We start from the raw sequence: 26,647 nt of genomic DNA on the forward strand, positions 1-26,647 counted from the left end.
GCACTTCTTTCAACATCATCATTGCGAATGGCAGAAAGATGTTCCCTAATTCTTTCACGAAGAGACCTATTCGTCATGCCTACATAAAATGATGTACAGTCATTACAGACTGCAAGCTATATCAGGTCATTGGGGGTGCATGTAGCATTTACTCTGAATTCATATCTAATGCCAGTCATGGGATGTATGAAAATATTATCCACACTTAAAACTTTACATATGTTACACTTCCCACAAGATATTAAATATGGTTTAAACACTCGCTTCTTCTGCGAACATTGTTTAAACGAGTTACATAGCAATCTCTTCAAATTCTTTTTACTCTTATATCTAAAACGTGGTTTATTACCCATGATCTCTTTAATTTGGGCATTAGTTTGCAGAATAAACCAATTCCGTTTCACAATTTCCCTTACTATGTTAATATTACTAGAATATTGTAAGCTTAAAAAAATCTCTATTTATATTATAATTATGTTTATTTCTAATTTCAGATATGGAGTATACATATGAAATGTATAATTGTTTGATTTTAGGTATATTAAAATGCAGTTTGGTCTTGAAAGTGGTGGTGAAATATCAAAATAACTATTTTGGGATGAGTTTGGCATATGTGTGCTGCAGTTTTTGTTGGGGTTACTTGATGTAGGTGGTGTTGTGAGAAGTGAGGTGGTAGAGAGTAAGTAGGTTAAAGAAGGTTAGGGATGTTACTAATAGTAGAGTTAGAGTGTGCATGATGTGAGATGTAGGAGGGTTTTAGTTGTTTTGGGTGTGGGTTGTGATGAACTCAGGGGGGCTTAGACGAATAGTTCTCTTCGTAGGGAACATCTTTCTGCCATTCGCAATGATGATGTTGAAAGAAGTGTATTAGCCAAACATATAAGGGTGAATAAAATCCATACTTTCAAATTTTTAGTTATATGTAGTATAGATTGTGGTTTAAGGCTGGATGATAAGAAAAATGTTACTGAACAAAAGGAATTACATTGGATAGTCAAGTTACAGGCCGATAAATGCCCTGGTCTTAATAAACAGGCATCTATAAAACCTTTACTTGCTGCTAAAAGATTTAAGTAATTTTTAATAAACCTTTTATACTTGTGCTTGATTATATATATATGCATGTATCTTTAAATTTAGTATTTTTTTAGAGTTATACCTTTAAGGCTAGTAATTGATTGATTGTTAATGCAAATGATTTAATCAATGATGTATTTAAATGGTATGCAAGTTCTGTTTGAATGAAGTCTGAAGAAGCATCTGTTGGATGTGAAAGCACTTACTTGGTACCTGTTTGATTCCTTGGATTTGAAATAAATTGTTGGTTTTATGCTGTGGTCTTCTCATCTCCATTCTTGCTATTTGTGTTCATTGTTCTACATTTCTTGGAGAAGGTGAAGTTTATCCGTAGTGGCTGCATTCGTTGTTCTATTTTAATAAGTTTGCAGCAATTATTTAACTGGGATAAATAAGTTACTGTAAAATATTAGTAGGTTGAAATATAGGCAGGCAGAGCCATGTAGTCGTGACTATGAGGAATTTACTTTAACCAGATATTGACCAGAGCTTAGGTTGGGGTAAATTTTGGGAGCCCTAACTGTCATGCACACCATACAGTTAGAGAAAAAAGATGCTTTAATCTCTGATTATGTATACAATGACAGTATTCACTTATGTGAAAAGCTTGAAATGGCAGACTTGTTTTTCATTTTCTTTTAGCGTGAGACCTGTCTCGTAACAAGCAAGCAGTCAAAATCTATTTTTACATTCTGGAAGGGGGATCTTCAAGGAGAAAATGCCCTGTAATTACCTAGAAAAGACAAAACCCCCCCCGAAACAAAACAAAAAACAGTAAAACAATAAGGTTATGAGCAGGGAAGAGGTAATACAGTAAGAGGTACAGAGAATACATAAGACAGATACACAGTACAAGGAATTGGTATTTAACCAGAAATAATACTTAACAGAATGAAGTCGCATTTTAAGGTATATATAAATTCAGATTGCACCCTACAGTACAATGCAGTAAGCATTAATCTTGGTTACACAAGCAAAGCTTATGGTAGAAATACGCAATTTACATAATAAACAGACCACTGATGCTGTTGCTGTTCCTATGAAGCCCTTATACTGGCTTAGGACTCATAAAGTGCATCTGTTTTAGCAGACACAGTATTAGCAGAAAAGCAAACCAATACTTCAGTTCTACGAACGTTATCAAAATGCATGTAAAAAATGTGAGTTTTGAACAAACTCTGCATCTATATCAACAGAATTATTAGTTTGCAGCAAACACAATAACAATACAAAAGCACATTTAACATAGCGTTGCAACTGTTACACAAATGCAGTTTGCGAGGGTAGGTACGCTTCACTTCATGCACATATTATAGTGAGAGAGCAGTATAAAAAGCTAGGTAACAAGGAACGATAACATAAAATCACAAATTCAGTACAGTAGACTATGTTTTAGTAAGCTGCAGTTCTTTAAGCTCTGGATCAAGTCAGCTCTACTGTGTAATTATACTGTATGTAGTATGCTTATGAATAAAATCTTAATTAATACATGCTAAGTTATACAACTTTAACACCATTACTTCCGTAAGCAGCCTGAGCAGGAGAACTACATACATCAATCATCATAAAAATGAGCAGCTTGTTTAAATGCAAAGTAATGAGATATATTGCTTAGAGTGATACAGCTGTAGGCCGCAGATACATGTAATTACATTTAAGGTATAAATAATGATACAGACAGATTATCAGGATTTTCACAAAGTAGTACAAAAACATTTGAAAAGGAAATACAGTATTCAACTTACTACTGATGTGCACAAGTGAATGGCTTGTGCTGGTTGGGGTTAAGCAGTTTAAAGATGGCTCTAATCTCAGATTATGTATACAAGAACAGTATTCACCTATGTGAAAAGCTTGAAATGGTAGCCTTGTTGTTCTTTTTCTTTTAGTGTAAGACCTGTCCTGTAACAAGTGAGTGGTCGAAATCTATTTTTGTTTATGTCCTGGAAAAGGGGGGTGGGGGGGGATCTTCAAGTAGAAAATGCCCTGTAATTAATATTAGTGTGCACAGCAAGCAGAGGGGCTGCGGAGTGAGTGGCTTTTGCAGGTTGGGGTTAAGCAGTTTAAAAATGGCTCCACAGGGCTATTTAACAAACTCTTATAGTATGTTTCTTTTCTTGAAACAGAATACTGGAGTTTGTACAATGTTTTCTGGACTACCAGACAATTAGTTTGATTTCCAGATAGTCTGGGGAAAAAAAGCGGTTAAGTGGCAACACAAAACCAGTATGGGAGGCACTCCCCAAAGTGTCACTTCCTGGGATCACAAAGCAGTTTCCTTCAAAATAAAAATCAACTTGGAAAACCCAGCTAAACCTTTAACTGCTAGGAACTATTCTAACGCAAACTGCATCCTATTAAGCGTCAGCTTGTCAAAATTCAGTGCCTCTCTAAACCCTGAATTCCCAGCATCCTATGTGGAATAGTTCACAGAAACCTTTTACAACCATGTGAGTGCTGTGTAGAGGCTGCTGTACATGCTAGAAGTAAGCCCAAAACAAAAAGAGGACAAATTAAGGCCAACTATGAGGTCAGGATTGCCTCTCAGGCTAAGGGCAGCCACAAATTCTTCTATAGCTGTTTCCAAAACCTTAATGGTAGCACACAGTCCTGTGTGCTGAACTGGCAGTAAATGATATCACTTTCACTGAACAGAGTGACATAGCAAATCTGCTGGCTGACAAATTTAGTTCAAAATTCACCACCCACCACCACGTGAAATCTCTGCTAGCATAAACTTCCAACTATCAGCAGGGAGCAGGTCATGGCAGCACTCGATAAGGACAAAAACTCTGCCTCAGTGGGCCCAGAAAATATCCTGGGTTGATTTCTAAATAGCTTGAAACATGACCTGTCAGGACTACTTGAGTCACTTTTCAACTACAACCTTAAAACAGGCTACATACTTCATGAATGGAGGACTGCAGTGGTTATTGCTCTTCACAAGGGTGGTCCATCAACCAGCCCCGGAAACTACAAACCCATCAATCTGACTAGTGCAGTATGCAAAGCCATAGAATGAATTATCATGGATATGATCAACAAAGACAATGGCAACCTACAGACACTGGATCCATTACAGTTTGTTTTGTAAAAGAAAGCTCTTTCCTACTTAATCTGGTAGATTTCTTTGAGAGGGTCAACAAGTCAATGGATGAGGGGAAATGGTGCATACTGCTTACCTTGACTTGGCTAAAGCATTCAATAAATACTCCACTCAGGTTTTGTTGGCAAACTCACCAAAATAGACATAAATCCCTTCTTAACTCACTGAATTGCCAGCTGGCTCACAGATAGGACCCAAGAACTCAGGATTGGTGAGACTATCTACCCCAGGAGACCGGTTACCAGCAGAATACCTCAGGGCTCTGTGCTGGGCCCCTCCTGTATGACATCTATTTCTCGGAAGTCAAGGCTAATGTCAAGGGCCTCTAGCCTACCAGGTTCACAGGTGACTGAAACTATCATAGAATCCCACCACAGTAAAATAGATGTAAAACTTTAATGAATAAAATCAATTTATTCCCTCAGAACCAGGACAAGCGCTTTCAGCGATATGCCTTCTTCAGATCTGAAGAAGGCATATTGCCAAAAGCGCTTGTCCTGGTTCTGAGGGAATACGTTGATTTTATTCATTAAAAGTTTTACATCTATTTTACTGTGGTGGAACATTTCTTGTTTTCTCAACATTTTCCTGTTTTTTCCTGGAACGTACTTTGGTGGTGTATACCTGATTTTTTCTTGGATCATAGAATCTCCCCACAGTATTAACATCCTGAATGGGGTCTAACATAGACAAATGACTGGTGTCAAAGCCACAGTTTAAAACTCAATGTCAGAAAGTGCATTATAGTACCTTTTAGGAAAACATCCATCCAGGTTAATTACTCTGTTACTAAAATACCCCTAAGAGCTGACCTGGTAGGTAGGTATCTGGGAACATATGAAGAAAGTAATATAGGCTTCTGACCAGTATATAGCCCAAATAGTAAGAAAATCATTCTAGTTTGCCCAACTCATAAGTAACAGCATGGAATTCAGATACAAGGAAGTTATAATGCCACTTTATGCAATCCTTATCAGACCCATCATTGAGTACAATGCCCCCTTCAGTATGAATCTGACCAGGTATATGCAACAGTTGGAATGCCCACAAAGATTACTCACCAAGAGGATCCAGGGCATTGACACACTATTCTGCAAAGATTGCCTTAAGGCCCCATCTCTATACTCAGTCTCCTACAGGTTACTCAGAGGTGATCTCTTCCTAGCATATCAGGCATCCTCAGATTCAGCCTTGATAGATTTTTGCACATCTGCAAAATGAACAGCAGCAAAAACACTAGGCCTAAGGTTTTAAACTTTGCTTGCAACATAAATAGAACATGCTGGCAAGACAGATATGTAGGATGCTCATGCTTTGGAATAGGCTCTCCATCCATGTGAACCAGAGTCCATACCTGACCCTATCCAAATGTAATATTGACTATTAGATCAAAAATTGCAAATTCACCCCTGGTCTAGTCCCTATGTCTCTGATGATACCTTAACTAACATACCCCCTCGCAAAACTTTTAACAACTTCCTAACTAATATACCTTTCAAAATAAACACCCATAGTACATGAGGAAGAGGTTCTCTGGTTCGATTCTCGGCTGGGGTCCCTTCTGTGCGGAGTCTGCATGTCCTCCCTGTGGTCATGTGGGTTTCCTCTGGGTGCTCCGGTTTCCTCCCACATCCCAAAGACATGCAGTAGGGGGATTGGACACTCTAAATTGGCCCTAGGTGTGAGTGTGTGCATGTGTGTGCCTTCTGTTGAAGGTTGGGCGCTGGGCTGGCAACTCAACACTGTAAAACTCCACTGCCAATCATGAGCGGACAGATGATCTGCTGTGGCGACCCCTAACCAGGAAAAGCCAAAAGAAGAAGAAGAAGAAGTACATGAGGACACAATTGGATTGGGTTGCAAGGCTGGGCTTATAAGGGCTCTTATGGCTCTTAGCCTAGTATAGACCTATGAACTTGTGAGTCTATACTTTCCAATGTGGGGAAACTGGGAAGCTCTATCCTATGCACATTGTCAATCTAGGTAAGTAGTAGACAATGTATGTATGGCAGTGTGTGGCTGTTTGCCAAAGTGTTTGCAGAATGGAGCGGATGAATTCTACATGACCTGACATGTAAATGCTATGAATGAAGAGATCATGCTTGCAGAGTGCATAGGTATGGATGCGTGTGTGCATGTATGAGTCCATGTGCCATTGCCTTTTCATGTGATTGTGCAGGAGTGTCAGTATATGTGTGCAGGGAGTATGCCCATGTCTATGTGTGCATAGTCTGTAGTATTACACAAGGTGGCTGTGTAGAACAGGGGTGTGATCTATAATGCAACCAGTCCACTTAGCCTTCTTTGTCCAATAGTGCTGAGGTAGGTACAATATGTGTGTTTGTGTGGTGCATGTGTGTGTGTTCAGTGTGTGTAGAGGGTTCTGAACCTGTGTATTGACTGGTATGACCTGCGCTATTTCATTATGCACCTTGCTAGAGCACTCAGCTGAGCAGTGAAACACTGTTTAGTTGAGTGATTTATAGCCATGCAGATTTCCAGTTAATGAGATGTTGTCCTTGTGGTTATGTGCATGGCTATGAAATTCTAAATGATGCAGCAGTACAACACAACACACCTGTGCAGTGAAGGCTGCACTACTGCACCATTTTGTGTGATTCCTGGCCTATAATTAAAAAAGTAGAGACTAGCCTTGACATGTGCAATGAATGTCTGACATGAACAATACATAACTTAATTTTTTGCCAGATTATGTTCATCTTACCTATATCATTCATAGGCTGAACTATATAGGGTAGGGAGGTGCATAGGATGTTGGCTAACACTTCTTCATGAGCATCACAGAAACTGCTGAAGGGACTCACAAATAGGTGTTTCGCTGGTACTCAAACTACTGCTAGATGTTCAATATGCTGGAAATCATCTGTCAACTAACCTAGTACGTGCATATCCATGAGGACCTCACCTATCTGGAACAGCAGCTCAGAGAACTCTGCTAGGCTTGGTGGCAGTATTTGGGTTAAAGTACCTTTAGCTGCCCTCAGGATATCTTTCAATGTTTGGAATGTGCCCACTGTTGCAGGAACCAGTGGCATAACGTCCTGCAAGGCCACCCTGGTGTGCAAGCACTTACTCTATCATGGTACAAGACACTGTTGACATCTTTAGAACACTATGCAGTTATCGTCTGGTCTGCTGTACGTGCAGATTTTAAGAATAAATAAGGCTATCTATTGAAATATCATCACTCAAAACTCTGAGTGCTGATGTGCCAAAAAAAAAAAAGATGAAAAATTTTGAAGAAAAAATCATGAGAAATAATAAAAAAATATTTCCAACATAACTGCGATCACAATGAATAATAGGCTTAATGCAAGCCACTGGGAGTAATATTAACATACAGAATTAAAGGAAATACAAGACTTTTACTTATTACCATAGGTTATGTAAACAGCAGCTGCTAAACTTCACTTCAACTGTCATTCCTGTCACAGAGGTCAAATCAACAATGACTACACCTTGTAGATAATGTCTAAGTGTTGTTACATACCTCTCAACTGTGCAGATTTTCACAGAATTTACAGGTTTTCCCTCATATTTTTGGTCTTTTTCTCATAAAATTCTGGTTTTCTGGCAAATCATTGCCAAATCACTGAGGGTTGAATTCAGAAAATAATGACAGGCATTTGAGTTTCTGACTTCATACCCTTCAGAAAATTCATGCAAATGCAAAACCTGTTATTCTATCAACTTTCTAAGTTTGTAAGAGCAATATTTAAAAATTGTCCCTATTTTTGGACCTTTGTCCCCCCCATCATATATGGCTTTTCCAGATTTCTTGCTCTAAGATGTTGAGAGGTATACTGCAGTACATGAAAAATACACAATATTTATTTAGAAACTCTTGCTTTAGCTCATACATTGCTTCACTCCATATGTTTTGTTAGATGTAATGCACTATCATGTTTAATTTGGCAGGTGCCAAACATATATGGTAAGCTAATGTGTTTGGAATTGTTGCTTGGAATGCATAGACCTGTATAACTGAATTAAAGAAGAGTCACTGTAAGTACAATCATAGGCACTTGAGGCTGTAACTAGACATCTTACATCATATGAAAACACATATTATGCTAGGTCTGAATGGAGAGAGGATAAATCAGCAAGCAGAGGAAATTAGTATTGCTGGAACTGAATTCATCCTCAAGTCTTGGTGAGTACCTTTGCAAGGTGGATCCTGTTTTTCACAAAATTTCACCACGACGATACTGATATATAGGCTGTATTTTATATAGCATATACCATGGATAGAAATAGGTTAAAAAATGAAAAAAGATAGCTGGGTACAAAGTCCCTGGATAAAAAAGTGCCCAATCCTGGTAAGCGCACCGGTGCCAGGACTGAAAAAATAACAGTGTAGAATCGTCAAGACACAGAAACATTTGTATAATGAGGCTAGAGCAGGCTCAGGGGGAGGATGGTGCCCCCATTGTAGAAAGAAGTAGTAGTCCACAAAAATAAAAAAAAAATAAAAAAATGGGCAGGCCAAAACAGAGCCATAAAGATGACAGAGTGAATTATTGAGGATAAATAAAGAAATTATGTTTTGCTACTATTACGTAAGAAGCCCAGAATTTCAGGACAGAAGATATACAGAAAGATTAAGAGAGAAATTAGAGAAAAGAAAAATACTTGCATAAGAAAAACTGCCAAAAGCTCCAAATGCAAATGTACGTTCATTAATACAACAGATTTATGAAAAGCATTATATATACCAAGAACCTTGGGCTATTTGGAAAAAGAAGTGACTGCGGAAGCGCAAAAATATAAAGAGCAAAATTGAGAAATTTTTGAAAGGTATAAAAAAGAAATATGGACATGAGAAAGAAAGAGAGATCTGATATTGTGCAATATTTACTCAAAAGAGAAAGCCAAATTAAGCAATACAAAAAAGCAGCCCCAAAGATGTTTGAAGAGAAATATATGCAAAGGCATCCAGATATGGAAAATTTCACAATACAAAAAATATGATCACAAAAAGAGAATGCAAAACAGAAGATTAGTAAAGTAGAATTTAAAAAAAAAATAGAAGCTGAAGGTATGGAATACCTGTCAAGTGAAGGATTTAGTATAGAAAGTCCAATACAGGTTATATCACAACACGACGGAACAATGAGTCTCCCGTGTAAGGAGAAACAGGAGAAGGAGGAGACATCTCAAGAAAAAATATGGACATGGGAAAGAAAAAGTGATTTAATATGGTACAATATTTATACAAAGGAGAAAGCAAAACTAATCAATGCAAAAAGAACAGCACCATAGATATTTGAACAGAAATACAAGCAAAGCCATCCTGATATGGAAAATTTTACAATGCAAAAAATAAGCAAACAAAGAGGAAATGTAGAAAAGAGGATTAGTAATGGAGAAGTTAAAGAAATAGAAAATGAGGTTATGGATTACCTGTGAAGTGAAGGATTTAGTGTAGAAAATCTAACTCTTGATGACATCACAGCAGGATAGAGCAATGGATCCCCAAGTTAAGAGCAAACCAGGAGAGAAGGAAACATCTGATCAGTTGCCATATGAAGATACTGTGGAGTCTTCCACAGGAAACCAGTGCAAAGTTCAGCTGGACTTGCACAGCAAGAGAAGGAACAGAAAACTGTGGCAACTCTGATGCAGTCAATGTTGTAGAGTGATAGGCCAGTGAGTTCCCATATGAAAGAGCAACGGATGACACTGGATGAAAATGAACAGAATGTGTCACAGGAAGATGCTTTGGAACTTTCTGTAGAATGTCTGCAGGAAATGAAGAACAAAGAATGTACCCTACATTTAGAAGAAAATTATCTAAGAGAAAAGTTGCTTGATTTCATACAGATGGATAGATATATTAAGATCAATGAGAGAAATAAACTACAGAAAGTCAATAAAACCCCAAAGTTAGAAGTTTGATTAAACAAATGAGCACAGTAATTAGGACTGTTTATAAAAATCCATGCAATATAACAAAAGTAAATGGGGTTTATTACTGTGCAGGTAAATTAATAATAGATAAAATCTTACCACAACATCACAGGGCAGTAAAGGGAAGAAATCAAATGCCATCATGGAAGCACTGAATAGAGAAAACTATAAAGTAATTAAGACAAGAAGTTTCACTGTTAGAAGAGTACAGAAGAGGGAACAGATCAGCAAAAATACTCAGAAAGATAGATGTGATAAAAGCAACATGCAGTATCAGAACAGATCAGGATCTACTGTGCAATATTGGAAATAATAAACTAAAAATGTAAGCACAGGCAGCAAAACTAGACGATATGCAGATAAATATGACAAAATAAGCAATTTACTGATGACTCAAAAAGTTTTATAGAGAATTGGGAAACAAGGCAAAAGAAATTAAACCACCACCAAAAAAGAAGAAATAGATACATTTTGGATAATTATCTATGAAGATACTGTGGAACATAACAAAGATGCTGAATGGATAGAACAAGTAACAGAAAGAATAAGGCATTCAAATGTACAAGATATGGAATGTGATGAAGTAATGGACAGAGAAAGTGAAACAAAGTTAAGAATAGCTCCTAACTGGAAAACCCCATGCCCAGATGCAAAACCTAAGCACTTGCTTAAAAATGTATGAAACACCCTACTTTGATTTCATTAAAGTGACCATGGAACAATGGCAAACCACTCTGCAGTTAAGCCATTATAAAGGGCAAATTATTATTCCAGAGATAAAAATTCAAAGGGGGATGATATTCCAGGGTGACTGTCTGCCACTGCTGCTCTTTTGTCTTGCATTTAACCCATTAAACTCTCTACTTAACAGTTTAGGTCATGGCTACAATTTGGGTCCCAGAAAACAACGAAGTGAAAAGACTTCTCATCTTCTTTTTGTTTTATAGATGATTTAAAACTGCATTCATCAGATGAGTATCTGAATCCAAAACTGCAAGTGGTCAACAATTTTCAGATGATATAAGAATGTTATTTGGGCTTGATAAGTATGCAAAATCAACCTTTAAAGTAGGAAAGCTGCAGCACCGAGAAAACATCAGCCTGGGACAGGAATGTGATATAAAAGAACTTGAGCAATAGGGAGTGTATACATATTTGGGAATTGATGAAGGATCAACAAAAAAACATGAACATATGTGAATCAAACTTAGGAATATTTTAGAAGACTGAAATTAATACTGAAAACAGCGCTGATGTCTAGGAACAAAGGCCTTTATAAATCAGTTTGTTCTTCCTGTCCTAACTTGGGTCTATATTATAAGATCAACGGTTGAAAACATCGAGCACCATATGGCCGACACCATATGGTCGATGTCTTCAAACGTCGACCTTATAAAAAGACCAAAAAAAAAAAGAAAAAGTACCCTAACGGGTTTAAGAAGGGGGCAAGCCCCTGAACCCCACACCCCCCACTACTTAAATATATCAACTCCAAGACCATATTACATTGCAGTAAATGGAAATATCCCCTTATAGAGATTTCCTTTTATGCATTCGAGATTCTCAGCATTCGCTATTCTCGTGTCGACAATGTCAGATTCAACATTGTCGGCTTTTGAAAATATAATATAGACCCATCCTAACTTACAGTTTTGGAGTGACTGACTGGCCCCAAAAGGTGTTGGGTCAGTTGGACAGAAAAACAAGATGGATGCTTCATGCTTATCAAATGATTTATAAAAATAAATGTATACCAAGATTATATATTCCCTGAACTGAAGGAGGTATGGGCCTCCTCGAAACTGATTACATGTACAGATCTGCAATCATAGGACTGGATACATATCTGCTGACCTCACAAGATCCAAACATAGAGAAAGTTTAAAACATGAGGAGAATACTTCTAAGAAACTTCCCTGCTTAGTTTAGCAGAAGAGTATCGGTGTCAAGCGGGAATGGGAATCAAACCAGAAGAGGATAAAAGTCAGGCAGCAACTGAATGTGCCAAAAAACAAAAGAAAGAATATAAGGTGAAGGATCAGATGAGAAGGCAAGAAATGTGGAAAATGCATAAATAAAGTTGCAAGTTCAGAAAACTTTTGGAACAACCTCATTTTGATCAGGATCAAATGCTGGAATAGTCAAGGAGAGGTGAATTTAAAGCCAAAGATGAAAAGTTAGTATTGGAGGCCCAAGACAGTGGACTACATACATGTTGGTTTGCAAAGTCCATTGAACATGTAGGAGAAACAAGACAAATGTTGGTTTTGTAAAACAGAATTGGAAACAGTCACACATCTTGTTGCTGGTTGTGACATACTAATGGAAGAACAACTGTATACTAAAAGGCATAATAATGTGGTAAGACTGATGCACTGGGGATCATGCAAACATTACAACAATGAAGTCGCTGAAAAACATTTTAAACATGAGTCACAATGGATTATAAAAAATGAAGTTTATATTAAATGGGATCACCGATTACCGACAGTTTCAAAAATAGATGTGAGAAAAACAGATATAGTAGCCTATGAAAAGAAGACAAAAGTAGTCAGTGAAATCACTATACCCAGTGACTACAGTTTCTTATATACAGCGAGACACAAAGACATAAAATACCAGGATTTGCAGGTAGAAATGAGGGAAATGTGGAGGAAGGATACCCAGCCAGTTCCAATAGTAGTAGGGACAATGTGTCTTACAAAACGAATTTACAATCATACATGTAACTTCATATTTATTTATTTTTATTTAACATTTGTTAATCAAAAAAGTCTGACTTGGAACACAACTAATTTTCAGCATAGGCCTGGGGAGAAATGCTCCAGACGTATGTCTTTATGACTTGGGAGGAAACTGGAGTACCCGGAGGAAACCCACACGAATGCAAGTGGGACATGCACACTCAAGACAGAAGGCACTCCAGACGAGAATCGAACTGGAGAATCTCTTGCTGTGAGGTGACAATGCTACCACTGCATCACTGTGCCATCCATTCCATATGAATTGCAGAAGGAGTCATTACTGGGCACATTGTGGGTGCTGCAAAGGGTACTTCTGGTTAACATCAAAGATTGAAACAACAGTAATTTAATGAACTTTAATCATACTTTGACTTAGGAATGGGGTCTATTCCCATCATGGTATTAGAAACCCAAAAGACTTGGAGAAATTAAAACCTAGTAATATTTCTCATAGAACAATTAACATTGTTAGACTCTGAGAAATTCCATGTGTTGTAGAAACCAATCCAGATACAGGCCATTTTGTTCAAATCAGATACTCAGTGCAACATTTGTTGTTATTTTAGGTAGAATATGTACAATAAACCTGCGGTGGTGGTGCTGCGGTAGCGTTGTCGCCTCATAGTAAGATGCTGTCCGGTTCAATTCTCAGCTAGAGTGTCTTCTGTGTGGAGACATGCGTGAATGGGCATACCTTCATTGAAGGTTGTGCGTCAGGCCTGGCAAGCCGGTACGTAAAAATCAACTGCCAATCATTAGCGGACTGGAGTTCCGCTGTGGCGACCCCTAACTGGAAAAAAGCCGAAAGACACAAACATGTACAATATTACTTTAAGATATAGTTGATGAAGCCTGGCAGATTACAGTCAGTATGTCCTACTGCCAACAACTTAGGTCATCTGGCTTCCATTGGCACAGGTCACTCTCCTAGTACCTTACCCTATTTAAAGCCAAAGATGAAAAGTTAGTATTGGAGGCCCAAGACAGTGGACTACATACATGTTGGTTTGCAAAGTCCATTGAACATGTAGGAGAAACAAGACAAATGTTGGTTTTGTAAAACAGAATTGGAAACAGTCACACATCTTGTTGCTGGTTGTGACATACTAATGGAAGAACAACTGTATACTAAAAGGCATAATAATGTGGTAAGACTGATGCACTGGGGATCATGCAAACATTACAACAATGAAGTCGCTGAAAAACATTTTAAACATGAGTCACAATGGATTATAAAAAATGAAGTTTATATTAAATGGGATCACCGATTACCGACAGTTTCAAAAATAGATGTGAGAAAAACAGATATAGTAGCCTATGAAAAGAAGACAAAAGTAGTCAGTGAAATCACTATACCCAGTGACTACAGTTTCTTATATACAGCGAGACACAAAGACATAAAATACCAGGATTTGCAGGTAGAAACGAGGGAAATGTGGAGGAAGGATACCCAGCCAGTTCCAATAGTAGTAGGGACAATGTGTCTTACAAAAAGAATTTACAATCATACATGTAACTTCATATTTATTTATTTTTATTTAACATTTGTTAATCAAAAAAGTCTGACTTGGAACACAACTAATTTTCAGCATAGGCCTGGGGAGAAATGCTCCAGACGTATGTCTTTATGACTTGGGAGGAAACTGGAGTACCCGGAGGAAACCCACACGAATGCAAGTGGGACATGCACACTCCGCACAGAAGGCACTCCAGACGAGAATCGAACTGGAGAATCTCTTGCTGTGAGGTGACAATGCTACCACTGCATCACTGTGCCATCCATTCCATATGAATTGCAGAAGGAGTCATTACTGGGCACATAGCGGGTGCTGCAAAGGGTACTTCTGGTTAACATCAAAGATTGAAACAACAGTAATTTAATGAACTTTAATCATACTTTGACTTAGGAATGGGGTCTATTCCCATCATGGTATTAGAAACCCAAAAGACTTGGAGAAATTAAAACCTAGTAATATTTCTCATAGAACAATTAACATTGTTAGACTCTGAGAAATTCCATGTGTTGTAGAAACCAATCCAGATACAGGCCATTTTGTTCAAATCAGATACTCAGTGCAACATTTGTTGTTATTTTAGGTAGAATATGTACAATAAACCTGCGGTGGTGGTGCTGCGGTAGCGTTGTCGCCTCATAGTAAGATGCTGTCCGGTTCAATTCTCAGCTAGAGTGTCTTCTGTGTGGAGACATGCGTGAATGGGCATACCTTCATTGAAGGTTGTGCGTCAGGCTTGGCAAGCCGGTACGTAAAAATCAACTGCCAATCATTAGCGGACTGGAGTTCCGCTGTGGCGACCCCTAACTGGAAAAAAGCCGAAAGACACAAACATGTACAATATTACTTTAAGATATAGTTGATGAAGCCTGGCAGATTACAGTCAGTATGTCCTACTGCCAACAACTTAGGTCATCTGGCTTCCATTGGCACAGGTCACTCTCCTAGTACCTTACCCAATTCCTAGTATGGAAGAGCCCTGTCCATAGGTGAAGATCTTACATAAAAGGGCACTTCCTTTGGCCAACAATGAATTATTTTACTTCTGCATCAGGTAACACATTGTCAGTATGTCCTGTTCACTTCAGATGAGAAAATGTGCCTCAGTAGAATAGCAAATACAGTACTTTGGTCTTGAAATATTGCGGCAATTAGTGAGATGTGACTATAAAATGGCAGTTCTGCATCATGTTACATACACCAGAGTATCACCAAAGGTGACCATTTATTGGTTATCATTACTGTATCACACTGAACTATGGTATAGGTCTATCCCTACTAATGATATCCCTAGGAGCATATGAGCTGTTCACTGTATCATACTCATTATCACATACTCTCACTATAACCTGAAATACAGCTAACCCCACTGCAAAATAATGGGATGCTGAAAAATTCATGACAGAGGAAACTTAGTAATTATGTTTTTCATGCTGTTATAAAGGCACATACACTTGGATATTATTTATAACTTATGATGGAGATACTGCCAAGATGATGCATAGTTTTTGGAGCAAATAGGTATACATGACCATCTCTAGTGGTGATTTAGACACAGTGACACTACTACGAATTACACTAGAGAAAGGGGAGCCATCCCACCTTCTGGCCCTTGTCACAGATTTATTCTTGATATCATGGAAGGTTATGGCCCAATACTGGCCATATCTGATAGCAGAATATACCCCAGACAAGCAGGTATTTAGTTTACTTTTGTACAGACTTTTAAAGTTTAGTTGCAGTCATGGATGGTGTGTATGATAGTAGAAATTAACAAACTTTTATTTGCGCTGATACCAGTGCACATCAAAGAGTTAATTTTGTGTTGCATAGTGAGAATAGTTAAATGGCAGGTATGTGGCATGTATGCAGTAGCTTCAAATGTGTTTTTTACACGTAATAGTATCACTGTATGGATATCCATCTTGTGTGTGCAGGCCATTACAGGACCTCTCAGCATTCAACAGGTTTCCCTTCATTGTAGTGCAATGTTTTTGCTAATTACTGTTAATTTCTGTTAGCTGTAAATTTCTGCTGTATTTGCATTAGTGTCTGATATAATAACAGTATACTTAGATGCTTATGTTAAGGATATGAGTGTTAGTCTGGATGCCTCAACTGTGGTGGGGAGAGGATGTGATACTTTTTGTATGACTGCACATTACCTTGCATTCAGAACACAATACCTGACACAGTTTTGTCTACTTTTACAGCTATTGATGAAGGAATATGCTCAGAGGACCCACAGACTGATACACTGGACTTTTTGTCAGCCATGTATATCAGTTGGCTACAGTTTTGCTTCCGTGGAATCTATCATGCCCAAGACAGCACCACTGCTTTTTGTAGAGATACAGTAGGAATTTGGACCTGCAAATGGGATAGAACATCAATACAGAGGCAGTGGTGATGACTCCACTCAACAAAATAAATTTGCTGGGCTGGGTGATTTGCCTGGAATTACTATGGCTGGTCAACATCTGCACACTGACCATCTGGCTGTAGATGTACATGATCTTCTTTTGCATATTCATGTGCTACTACACTCCTTTGAGCAAGACTCTAGGCAGATCACAAGTTGCCATGAAGACAACACTGGGCCTTTACATGCTGTGCTTGGCACCATGTATGATGTAGTTGAAAGGTGCGTGTGCACTTCCCCATGAAATAATGACGGGCCTGCAGGAAAGTTAGTGTAACACTGTGTCTCTGCAGTGTCAGTTAACCTTGGCACATGATGTTCACTGCATGGATTGGTCACAGAAAGCCCAAATTAAGTGTGGAGTTTGGGTGAATGGTCATTTACTGTCATAGCTCATAGCTACGGCCTCATCTGTAAATAGATACAGTGATACAGTCTGTTGTGTATAATCTTGCTGAACTCTTTTTGATCACAGCCACTTTATAGTATGGTAGCACCCTGAAATGTGGCTCTTGGACATGCACACCAACCCTTCCCCAACATACCATGAACACAGCACTTGGTCCTACTATGAGGAGGACATCTTGTTGTGGCACTACAGTTAAGCCTGTTCTTATTCATGACATGTTCCTTTCATCATGGTCTTAGGTCACCACCAACTATTTAACCTGAAGAGCATGTGGAACGATGTGCATTTAGTTAATGTTCCAGTGCTGCAAGTTCCATGTACCAACCTAGAATGTGCAGTGCATGATTCCTATGTGTTGCCACATTGCCTGAACAGAAGATAATGTTTATGCTACACTTAAACTGTCTTTAATACTGATAATGTCTGATGTCATATTGTTTCTGTATAGGAACTCCTCTGCATGTCATGTATATATTACATTATTGCAACACCTCATAGGCATGCATCATGCCATACTTTGCATCGTGTGCCTAGATAACATATTATGGTCCATACTTTTCTGCCAGATAGTACCATGTTGCTTGAACCTGGACATACTGTGTCCATCCATCCCCCTATTCACTACTGAAGTACCGTCCAAATCTTTTCCTGAATGCACTCTATCTTCTTTATCCTGCAGATGTTCTTGGCTGGGGGGTATAGGAGACAAGTTCCTCCAACCAGGACTGGGAGATCACAGTACTTGACTGTTATTCATGAATTGTGACCACACAGCGAGAAGTATTCAAGCATTGGAACTGGGACATAAGGTCTTTATCACCATTTATGTCTGATTGTGTGCTTCATTATACACTTCTTCTGTTGTTGTGTAGTGAATGCCTTCATTAGCCACAGTTGCAGAAGACAGCCATTATCACTTGTAATCACAGACACATTCACTCTGTGAAGTGACATAGTGTCTTTATAGCTGAGACTGCTTGATTTTACTGAAGTTAAACCTGCTGCAAACTTTTTTGACTGTATTCAGATGAAGTCATGGTACACCACAACCTCCATCCATTGATCTGTAGCACAAGTCGAATGAAGTTATTGTACTGACGTCACAAGATTAGCCAACATATGCATAATAATAAATACAGTTTGAAAGCAGGTTTGCAGGGGACACTCCCTTGTAACCCCCACTTTGGAGGGTTCTTCCCAGTACTGTGTATTTGTACAGCATATATACTTCTCAGAAGTTCAGGCCACAACTAAGGGGCTGTGTCTGACCAAGTTTGCAGATGACTGCAAACTGGCTGCAATTATTGAATCCCCAGATGATGTCAGTAAACTTCAGGAGGATCTCACATAGACCAATGACTCATGTCTTAGCCACAGTCCCAAACTAAATGCAAAGAAATGCATCATCATTCCCTTCTGTAAAAACAATGTCCCTTCACACTATCAAATTAACAATACCTTATGTACCTATGAAGTGGTAAGGGATATGGGATCAAAGTAGACTGTGACCTTAACTTTGACCACCATGTGTCTGCTGTAGTAAGGAAGGCTTTATATGCAGCACACTTGATAAGAAAAGCAAAGGAGGTTATAACCCCTCGCGATAACTTTCACTAATCAGGCCCATAATTGAGTATAATGCCCTTTTGGCATGTACCTTGATGATAGCAGGTACTGCCAGCCTTGCCAGGAAAAGTGGGGTAGTGGATGCGTAACATATGCCAGTACAGCTAGCTGGAATTTTGTAAACAATTATATCTCATTTGTATATAAAACTGATTTGTACAGATGCTTGTGCTGAAAATGTATTATGCTAGGCTTACTTGTGTTAAAATGTGTCAATAGTGTTTCCTGCTGGACAGAAAAGAAATGTACATGCATTACTGTAACTGTTTAAATGTACATATATATTTAACAACATATACTGGGAGAGAAGAGGTTAATCCACCTGACTTAACAAATATTCTTGAAACTAAATTAATTTATGGGTTAAGCCATAAAGATGTTATATCCCACAGTTTTGAATGGAGCTAGAGATGCAACATCTGTGCTAGAGAATAGGTTGTAGCTCCTGTAGGAAGACAATGGTTGTATTGTTTTATGTTTTCCAGATGCTTTAATAAAACATAGCTAAAGGTCTAGTGTGTCTTGTAGCACATAGGTGCTATACCCTGGCAGGTTCTAGTGATGGCGATAGTGTGGGAAACACAGTCAGATGACTTGATGTGTGTGATGTCATTCTGTAAGCCAGAAATAATATTTAGATATTAGTAGGAGATTGTTCTCAACATTCTGTAGTCTGTTCTAGGAAGCTTGAATAGAAAGACTCTCACTCACATCAACTTGCCTTGCGATACTAAGTAACGTAACTAGGGAACAGTAATTTGTTTTGGTCAAGCAGGAATTGATAGTGAGATCAACTAAATACTGTTTTTCTGTATCTGTGTGGAACTTTCCATCAATGTTATTGTTAATATTTCTTGTGTCTGAAACTCTGGTGTTTACTGTAAATAGTATTTAATATTTTCATGTTCTTTTATTATTTATTATTAAATATATTTAAACTTTTCATTGCAGCTGGTCCTTTTTTGAAAATATTTAAGTTTTGAGAGTATTTGTACATATTTATTTAGTAATAACTCTGGTCACTCCTGAAAGCCTAGCTGTTTGGTCAACATTACCATTTGTATTAATATTAATTTCACTCAGTATAATTGGATACCCTTTTAACAGCCTTATAGTAACTGACTGGTGGCAGTGAATCTACTTTATAGTCTGGGCAAAGATGGAAGAGTGGGTAATCTGTGCCAGGTGTGTGTGTGTGTGTGTGTGTGTGTGTGTGTGTGTGTGTGTGTGTGTGTGTGTGTGTGTGTGTGTGTGTGTGTGTGAAAATGAAATCTCAAAGAGTGGGTGTGTCAGGTACTTGGGCAGGGACACAAAGCACTGGTTTCACAGAGAGAGTTGTGGAGAACTTGGCTAAGGACCTAACTCTGAAGCTGTGCCAGTGGGAAGCCAGGATGGGGACCTGTGGAGAGACAGAGAGAGAAACCCAGACCCCAGTCTGAGTACATTCCCTGTGTGCTCATAAGGGAAATTGTGCTTAGTGCAGAGAGGTCTGCATCTGGAAATACTGAGTTTATCCATTTGTATTCCAAGTGAACATCCCTCTCCAGTGAGAGTGGTGAGGATTCAGGTTCCTCAATTACTGGCCCAGAGTGGGGATGTCACATAATGTACAAAGCACCTGCAGCAATTAGACAGACCTCAGAGGTTTCTAAGAAAAAGCACAAGGGACTCCAGCACATGCCTTACACTGACCAACTAAAGTCGTTGTCACTATACTCAGTATTGTATAGATTTCTTAGGGGAGACTTATGCCTAGGTTACAGAGCAATCTCTAACCCAAACCTAATGAATTTGCTGCAGATTCATATATCAAATGGGACTAGAACCACCCATTTTAGGGACGTAAATATGGCCTGAAACTTGAGTAGGATGTGCTGGACAGATTTGTCTCCCAGTGACTGCTGCATCTTTGGAATTGGCTGCCAATTCATGTGAAGCAAAGCACCTGTATGACACTGTTCAAAAGGAACCTGGAAGAGTGGATGTAGATTCATACTGGGGATAGTGCCCACAACCCTCCTGGATATGGGGAGTCATTACTAAACAGAATCCTGGGTATTGACTACAGTATCTATGGTATTACATTGGGATGAAACAGCTAGGTTTGAAATGACCTCCTGGTTGATAGCCTAGTAACCTCCTATGATCCTATGATGCAATGAATGCCTGTTCATCTACGTTTTGTAATTTTAGAGATCCTGTAATTAATTACAGGTATGATTGGTAGAAGATCCCCATATCAGAAGGTGCAGGGGTGAGATTTACCCTTGTAAAAGCTTTGATATGTCATAAAGGATATACTGCTTTCCACACTTTATATGGAAGCTTTTTTTCAGTATTTCAGCAAGTATCTGTACTGCTCTGTTGTGGTACAGAGACCTTAGTCAGCAACCTATTTCATGATGAACTTAGCGAAAATTGGGAAAAAGTAAATCAAGATGTTTAGCATTAAGTACTGTTGTTACAAGTGAAACATTAATGTGAATGTCATTTCCTTAACAAAGCAGAAAGCAGAAAGTGTCATTGGTTTGGTGTTGTTATAGGTGTAGGGGGTCGGTAGCCTAGCAACCTCCTATGATCCTATGATGCAATGAATGCCTGTTCTTCTAAGTTTTGTAATTTTGGAGATCCTGTAATTAATTACAGGCATGATAAGCTGACTAAAGTCTCTGTACCACAACAGATATACATAAATGTATATGTTTCTGGTATTTGTTGTTTGTGTGAACATATATTTTCATAGGTAAAATGCATGCAGTCCAGGAGACCATTAAGGATCCTTGTCCATATTATCAGTTGCCCAAAAAAAGGTCACCTAGTAGGCAAATAAAGGCTGAGAGTAGCTCACTAATTGTTCGTCATCTGCACTAGCTGCCAGGACACGGATATATATATATATGTGTGTGTGTGTGTGTGTGTGTGTGTGTGTGTGTGTGTGTGTGTGTGTGTGTGTGCATGTATGTATCTACACGGGATTACTTCAAAACATTGAAATCTCATAACACTGAACTTCAAAACAGTGAGACTATAACATCAAAACCCCAAAACTTTGAAAACCCAAATCAACGAAAACTCAGAACATTGAAACTTTGCATCATAAGATTGAAAACTATAACACACACCCCCTCCACCTATAACAAAACCAAACTAACCTACACACTTTTTACTACATTTCTGCAGGATGGCAAGTGGAACTACTATGTTGTGCCCCCCACACCCCCCCATAAATTAAATATACCAACTCCAAGATCGCATTACAGTGGAAGAAAGTTAATTTCCTAACCTCACAGTATCGGGATCACCATACAGAATGTAAATATAATGTCTAAATCACTTACCTGTATGGCCTAAAAACACGTACAGATTGGCAAAATAAGCACTTTTTCCCCTATTCACTTCTCCCAGCACTTCTCAGAACACTAACTTAACTTCCATGAAGGCAACACATTCATATTTTAACATTCTGTATTGTGATAATGTTACAGTGGGGTAAGGAGATTAACTTTTTTCCACTGTAGTGTGATCTAGGAGTTGGTATATTTAATTTACAGGGTGTATGGGGGCAGAGCCCCCTACATGGGGGGTGCAGGGGGGCTTGGCCCCATGCAGAAACATAGTAAAAAGTGCATTTGTTAGTTTTGTGTTGTTATAGGTGGAGAGAATGTTATTTACATGTGCATTGTAGTTTTCTATGTTATGATGCAAACTTTCAGTGTTCTGAGTTTTCGCTATTTTGGGTTTTTGATGTTATGGTCTCAATATTTTGAAGTTCAGTGTTATGAGATTTCACTGTTTTGAAGTAGACACACGCACACACACACACACACACACACACACACACACACACACACACACACACACACACACACACACACACACACACACACACATCTGTCTGGATGTATCAGATTTATGTGCTAGTTGCTCTGGCTGGATAAGACTTGGAGTCAATATTCAGACACAGGACCAGCTGTGGTACAAAAAGTGACTCTGGCAGGTTCCCAGTGTAATTCCAGCACTATAATTATTATTCTTAGAATAGCATGAGTTTAATGGTAAATTTAGGAAGTACATACTGAGTGACAGATTGTGGTACTTTGGTATATGTTCCTACTGTGAAATATAGCAATTTTAAAGCTAGACTATAGTTCTCAGAAGTGTGGGTGCACAACCTCCCAAGTTATAGGGAGCATGTGGCATCGTTAATAAAAAATGTTTATACACCATAACAGTAAGTTTTATAATTAATTGTTTTGGTGTAGAAATCATGCTTTATATGTTTTGCACACTTGGAGCTCACAAAGAAAGACTTCTGACAGGAAGGCAGTTTAGGCACAGTGACAGTCGACAAAGAATTCTAAAAAGAACTGTGTATCTTTTCGCTAGGACAGGGTGTACTCCTGAAGGGACTAAAATGCACACTGTATAAAGCACTATGCATTATTTATTTATTGCAGTGGTACAGTGAGTACTACAGAAATGTATTAAGCCTATGTGACGGTGGCATACATTACATTCCTGTGATTATGCAGAAAACTTGATTGACCCTGTTGTCTGTCATCCAGATGCACCTTGTCTTCTTCAGTCATATCATTCTGCCATTCACTGTCCTTGTTACAGCTACTGCATCCATATTACATTTGATTTAGACCCTACATAGTTCTCTGAATTACCTCAACAAATTACTTATGCAAATGAATATGTTTTGCTGTATGAAAATATATAGTAATTTATCTCATATTTCATAGGTTCTTTATTGAAATTTATCAGTGTGCCTTGGCTATTATTTTTGCTATTGAGATGATTAATCAGAACCCAGCTTTGCTACCAAATGTCACACTGGGATTCAAGATTTATGACTCTTGTTATTCTGAGGCAAAAGCAGTTGAAGGAACACTCTGGCTCTTGACAAGCAGTACTCTGGCAGTGCCAAATTACAACTGCAGGGCACAACCACATCTAGCTGGCTTCATTGGTGATCATCCTTCCTCCTCCTCCATTCCCATGGCTAGGATACTGGGCCTCTATCGGTACCCACAGGTGAGTGAGCATAGGGGCTTTATGGGGATGAGATCCAGAGAAAAAAAATGAAGTCTTCTCTTTAAAACATTACCAAACAAAAATCTTAATGTCAGCATTTAATACTGGAAGCATAAGGGTAACAGAAGAAAAATAAGTTTGGATTCATAACACCATTTCACACACTACATAGATCTGTGTCTTTAGTTGACAACATTCCCTTATCATCAGAATTGGCTTTTCATTGTCATACATATTGTGTTCCTTCATATTTTTAATTTCCTCATTACTGAATTATATTGCAGCATATTTAAAACACACTATACATATTTCTAATTACAGAAAGAGAGTGGTTAAAAGGGTTATTTCACTCATGTTGGACTATCACCGTTTCATATGTCTGGAATAAGACAGCACTTAAGAACATGATTTTCTATAAATTAGGTTACAATCTCAACAAATGCATATTACTTATTCTGGTTTATTTTCAAAATTAAGATTCACCTTTGTAGATTTTAATTATTTTTCTTGATTTAATTGTATTAAGGTGGCTTAGTTACCATATCACATTTTCCTGAAATATTTGGAAGCAAATTAGAAACGAGTTTATTCCATTAAAACACCAAGACATTCATTATTTTTTTATTCATTTTTGTCTTAGCTTTTAGCATGTAGAAATTTGGACTGTCCTGTGAAAATAGGAATGGGAGGTAAATGTAGCTGGTTTATCTGCACATATCTTAACAATGTCCAGTCTTCCATTAATGCAAAAAAGTTCTCTGAAGATGCTTCTGATAAATCTTATTTATGGCTGTTGTAAAAGGGGCATACACAAATATCTTTTACATAATGTAAAAAAATGAAATATTTCTAAATCTTTGTAAACCTGCCAAAGGTGACAGTCCTACTTCCTTGGACAAATACAGGCCAGGTTCCTAGCACTGCATTTCAGGGTCAATATCAGATAACCAAACTTTTAAAAGTTCGAACACCATATGGTCGAGACCATATGTTCAAACTCTTAAAAGTTCAAAAATCAAAAAAAAAAAAAAAAAAAGAAAAGAAAAACCTACCTGAAATCTTAAGCAGGGGGCATGCCCCCCTGCACCTCACACACGCCCCGTTCTTTAAATATACCAACTCTGAGATTGCACTACAGTGCAGACAATGGAAAACTTCCATTGTTACACTGTATGGGGATCTCCGTTGAAATGTTCAAACTTTTAAAAGTTCGATCATATGGTGTCAACCATATGACGTTCGAACTTTCAAAAGTTCAACAACGTGATAGGAACCTGCATTTCACACTCACTGTAAATGCCATGAGTGTGAACAGCACTGAGTATGAAAATGTATTTGGAATGGGATTCTTCGAAAATGGGTGATCCTCCTCTTCCCAGGTATAGCAACTTCTGAGTGGATTATGTAAGCAATGGAATGGAGAAGGTGAGTCCCTTTATATGGAGCCTTTGCTCCCAGAAAATACACAGGTTTGAACTCCAGTTTAAATTATATTTTTTAATTCACCACACTGTATATATAACTATACAATGGAGAGTACTAAACCAAAAACTGGTAACTTAAAATAGCAAAAGAAATGTTTCCTAAAACATATACACATGTAAAAAAGTTGTGAAAACAGCATGCTGTTGCTGTAATGACACAATGGAGAGCAACCCCTGTCCCTCAACCAGATAGATTAAATAACTACAAACAGATAGGTAACCCTATCCAGTATATCTGATCTGTTTCACATGCAGACAAGCTCAGGTAGCCAGGCATACACCAAGTGTGACTGAAATTAGCAACTGTACATTGCCTAAAGGTATGCATCATGGTCTGACCAGCAGAGTATATTCTGGTATGGTACTCCAGTTGAGTGATTGTTCCTGTCTCTCCCCTTGGCCACCCACACACTTCCTAAAACAAAAACTGATGTAGGGGCTGTACCTATGCATGTCCCACCTCTACAGTCAGCAGTCACAGGCGCACTGAGCTGCAGTCCAACAACAACAGCAGATTCCATTCCTGATACAATCTCAAGCTCCTGTTCTACACAGTGGAATGTTACTCTACAAACACACACTTTCCAGCATGGCACCTTTAAATACTGACTTAGATATTCCACAAAAGGACTGCCTATAGCTACCATTACATTTACAACACTTGCCTTTCTTCCCCTAGTAATGCGGCAGTACGTTAGAATGTGGATCAAGCCCTTCAAAACATATGAGGTAGAAAACAACACTTGCACAAGGAATACCTTTAGAAGAAAGTACAGTAAAAGCAAAACCTTTATTAACAGGTAGACTCTGCCTCACATTGGCAGTGAAGCATCTCTCCTCATTCACAAGTACCTTTGCTCATAAGTGTACCAAGTTGCAGTAAGGTGCTCCAAGTTTTCTGCGGTAGTGCAATGAAGTTCTAAGCAGTCACTGGAGTTTACATCATGTAGCTTTTGGCCTCTAACCATGATCATTATGCAAATGAGGGCCCATGTCATGAATCTTTCTGAATTACTCAAGCTACACATCAAGGCTAGAAGAATGTTGTGTCTTTCAGCTTTTCCGTTAGGGGTCGCTAGAAGAATAGTTATGTTAATATACTTTTATTGTATTATGCAGCTTAATGAGAGCAGGAGATGTGCACTGAGCATGCATGGGCATGTCAATGACACAAAGAGGGTTGTTGCCTCTCATGTTAAATAAATGCAGCCAATGAAGGTGCTAAAGAGAAATGCCATTCAAAATGTTCAACTGAAGGTTAACATTGCATACATTTTCTGCCATGTCTCACGCC

At 38.4% G+C, this 26,647-nt stretch overlaps 1 protein-coding gene across 1 annotated transcript in view; it reads left to right on the forward strand.

Annotated features, from left to right (window-relative positions):
- The window catches only part of LOC122810652 (extracellular calcium-sensing receptor-like), a 275,375-nt gene that overhangs the window by 132,252 nt on the left and 116,476 nt on the right, over positions 1 to 26,647 (forward strand). The window contains exon 3 of the mRNA XM_044082224.1: positions 23,578 to 23,869. Within this exon, the coding sequence (XP_043938159.1) occupies positions 23,578 to 23,869 (292 nt within the window). The remainder of the gene's footprint in view (positions 1 to 23,577; positions 23,870 to 26,647) is intronic.

This window comes from Protopterus annectens, chromosome 9.part0 (genome assembly GCF_019279795.1).
Source record: "Protopterus annectens isolate FY-2018-M chromosome 9.part0, PAN1.0, whole genome shotgun sequence".
Classification (NCBI taxonomy): Eukaryota; Metazoa; Chordata; order Ceratodontiformes; family Protopteridae; genus Protopterus; species Protopterus annectens.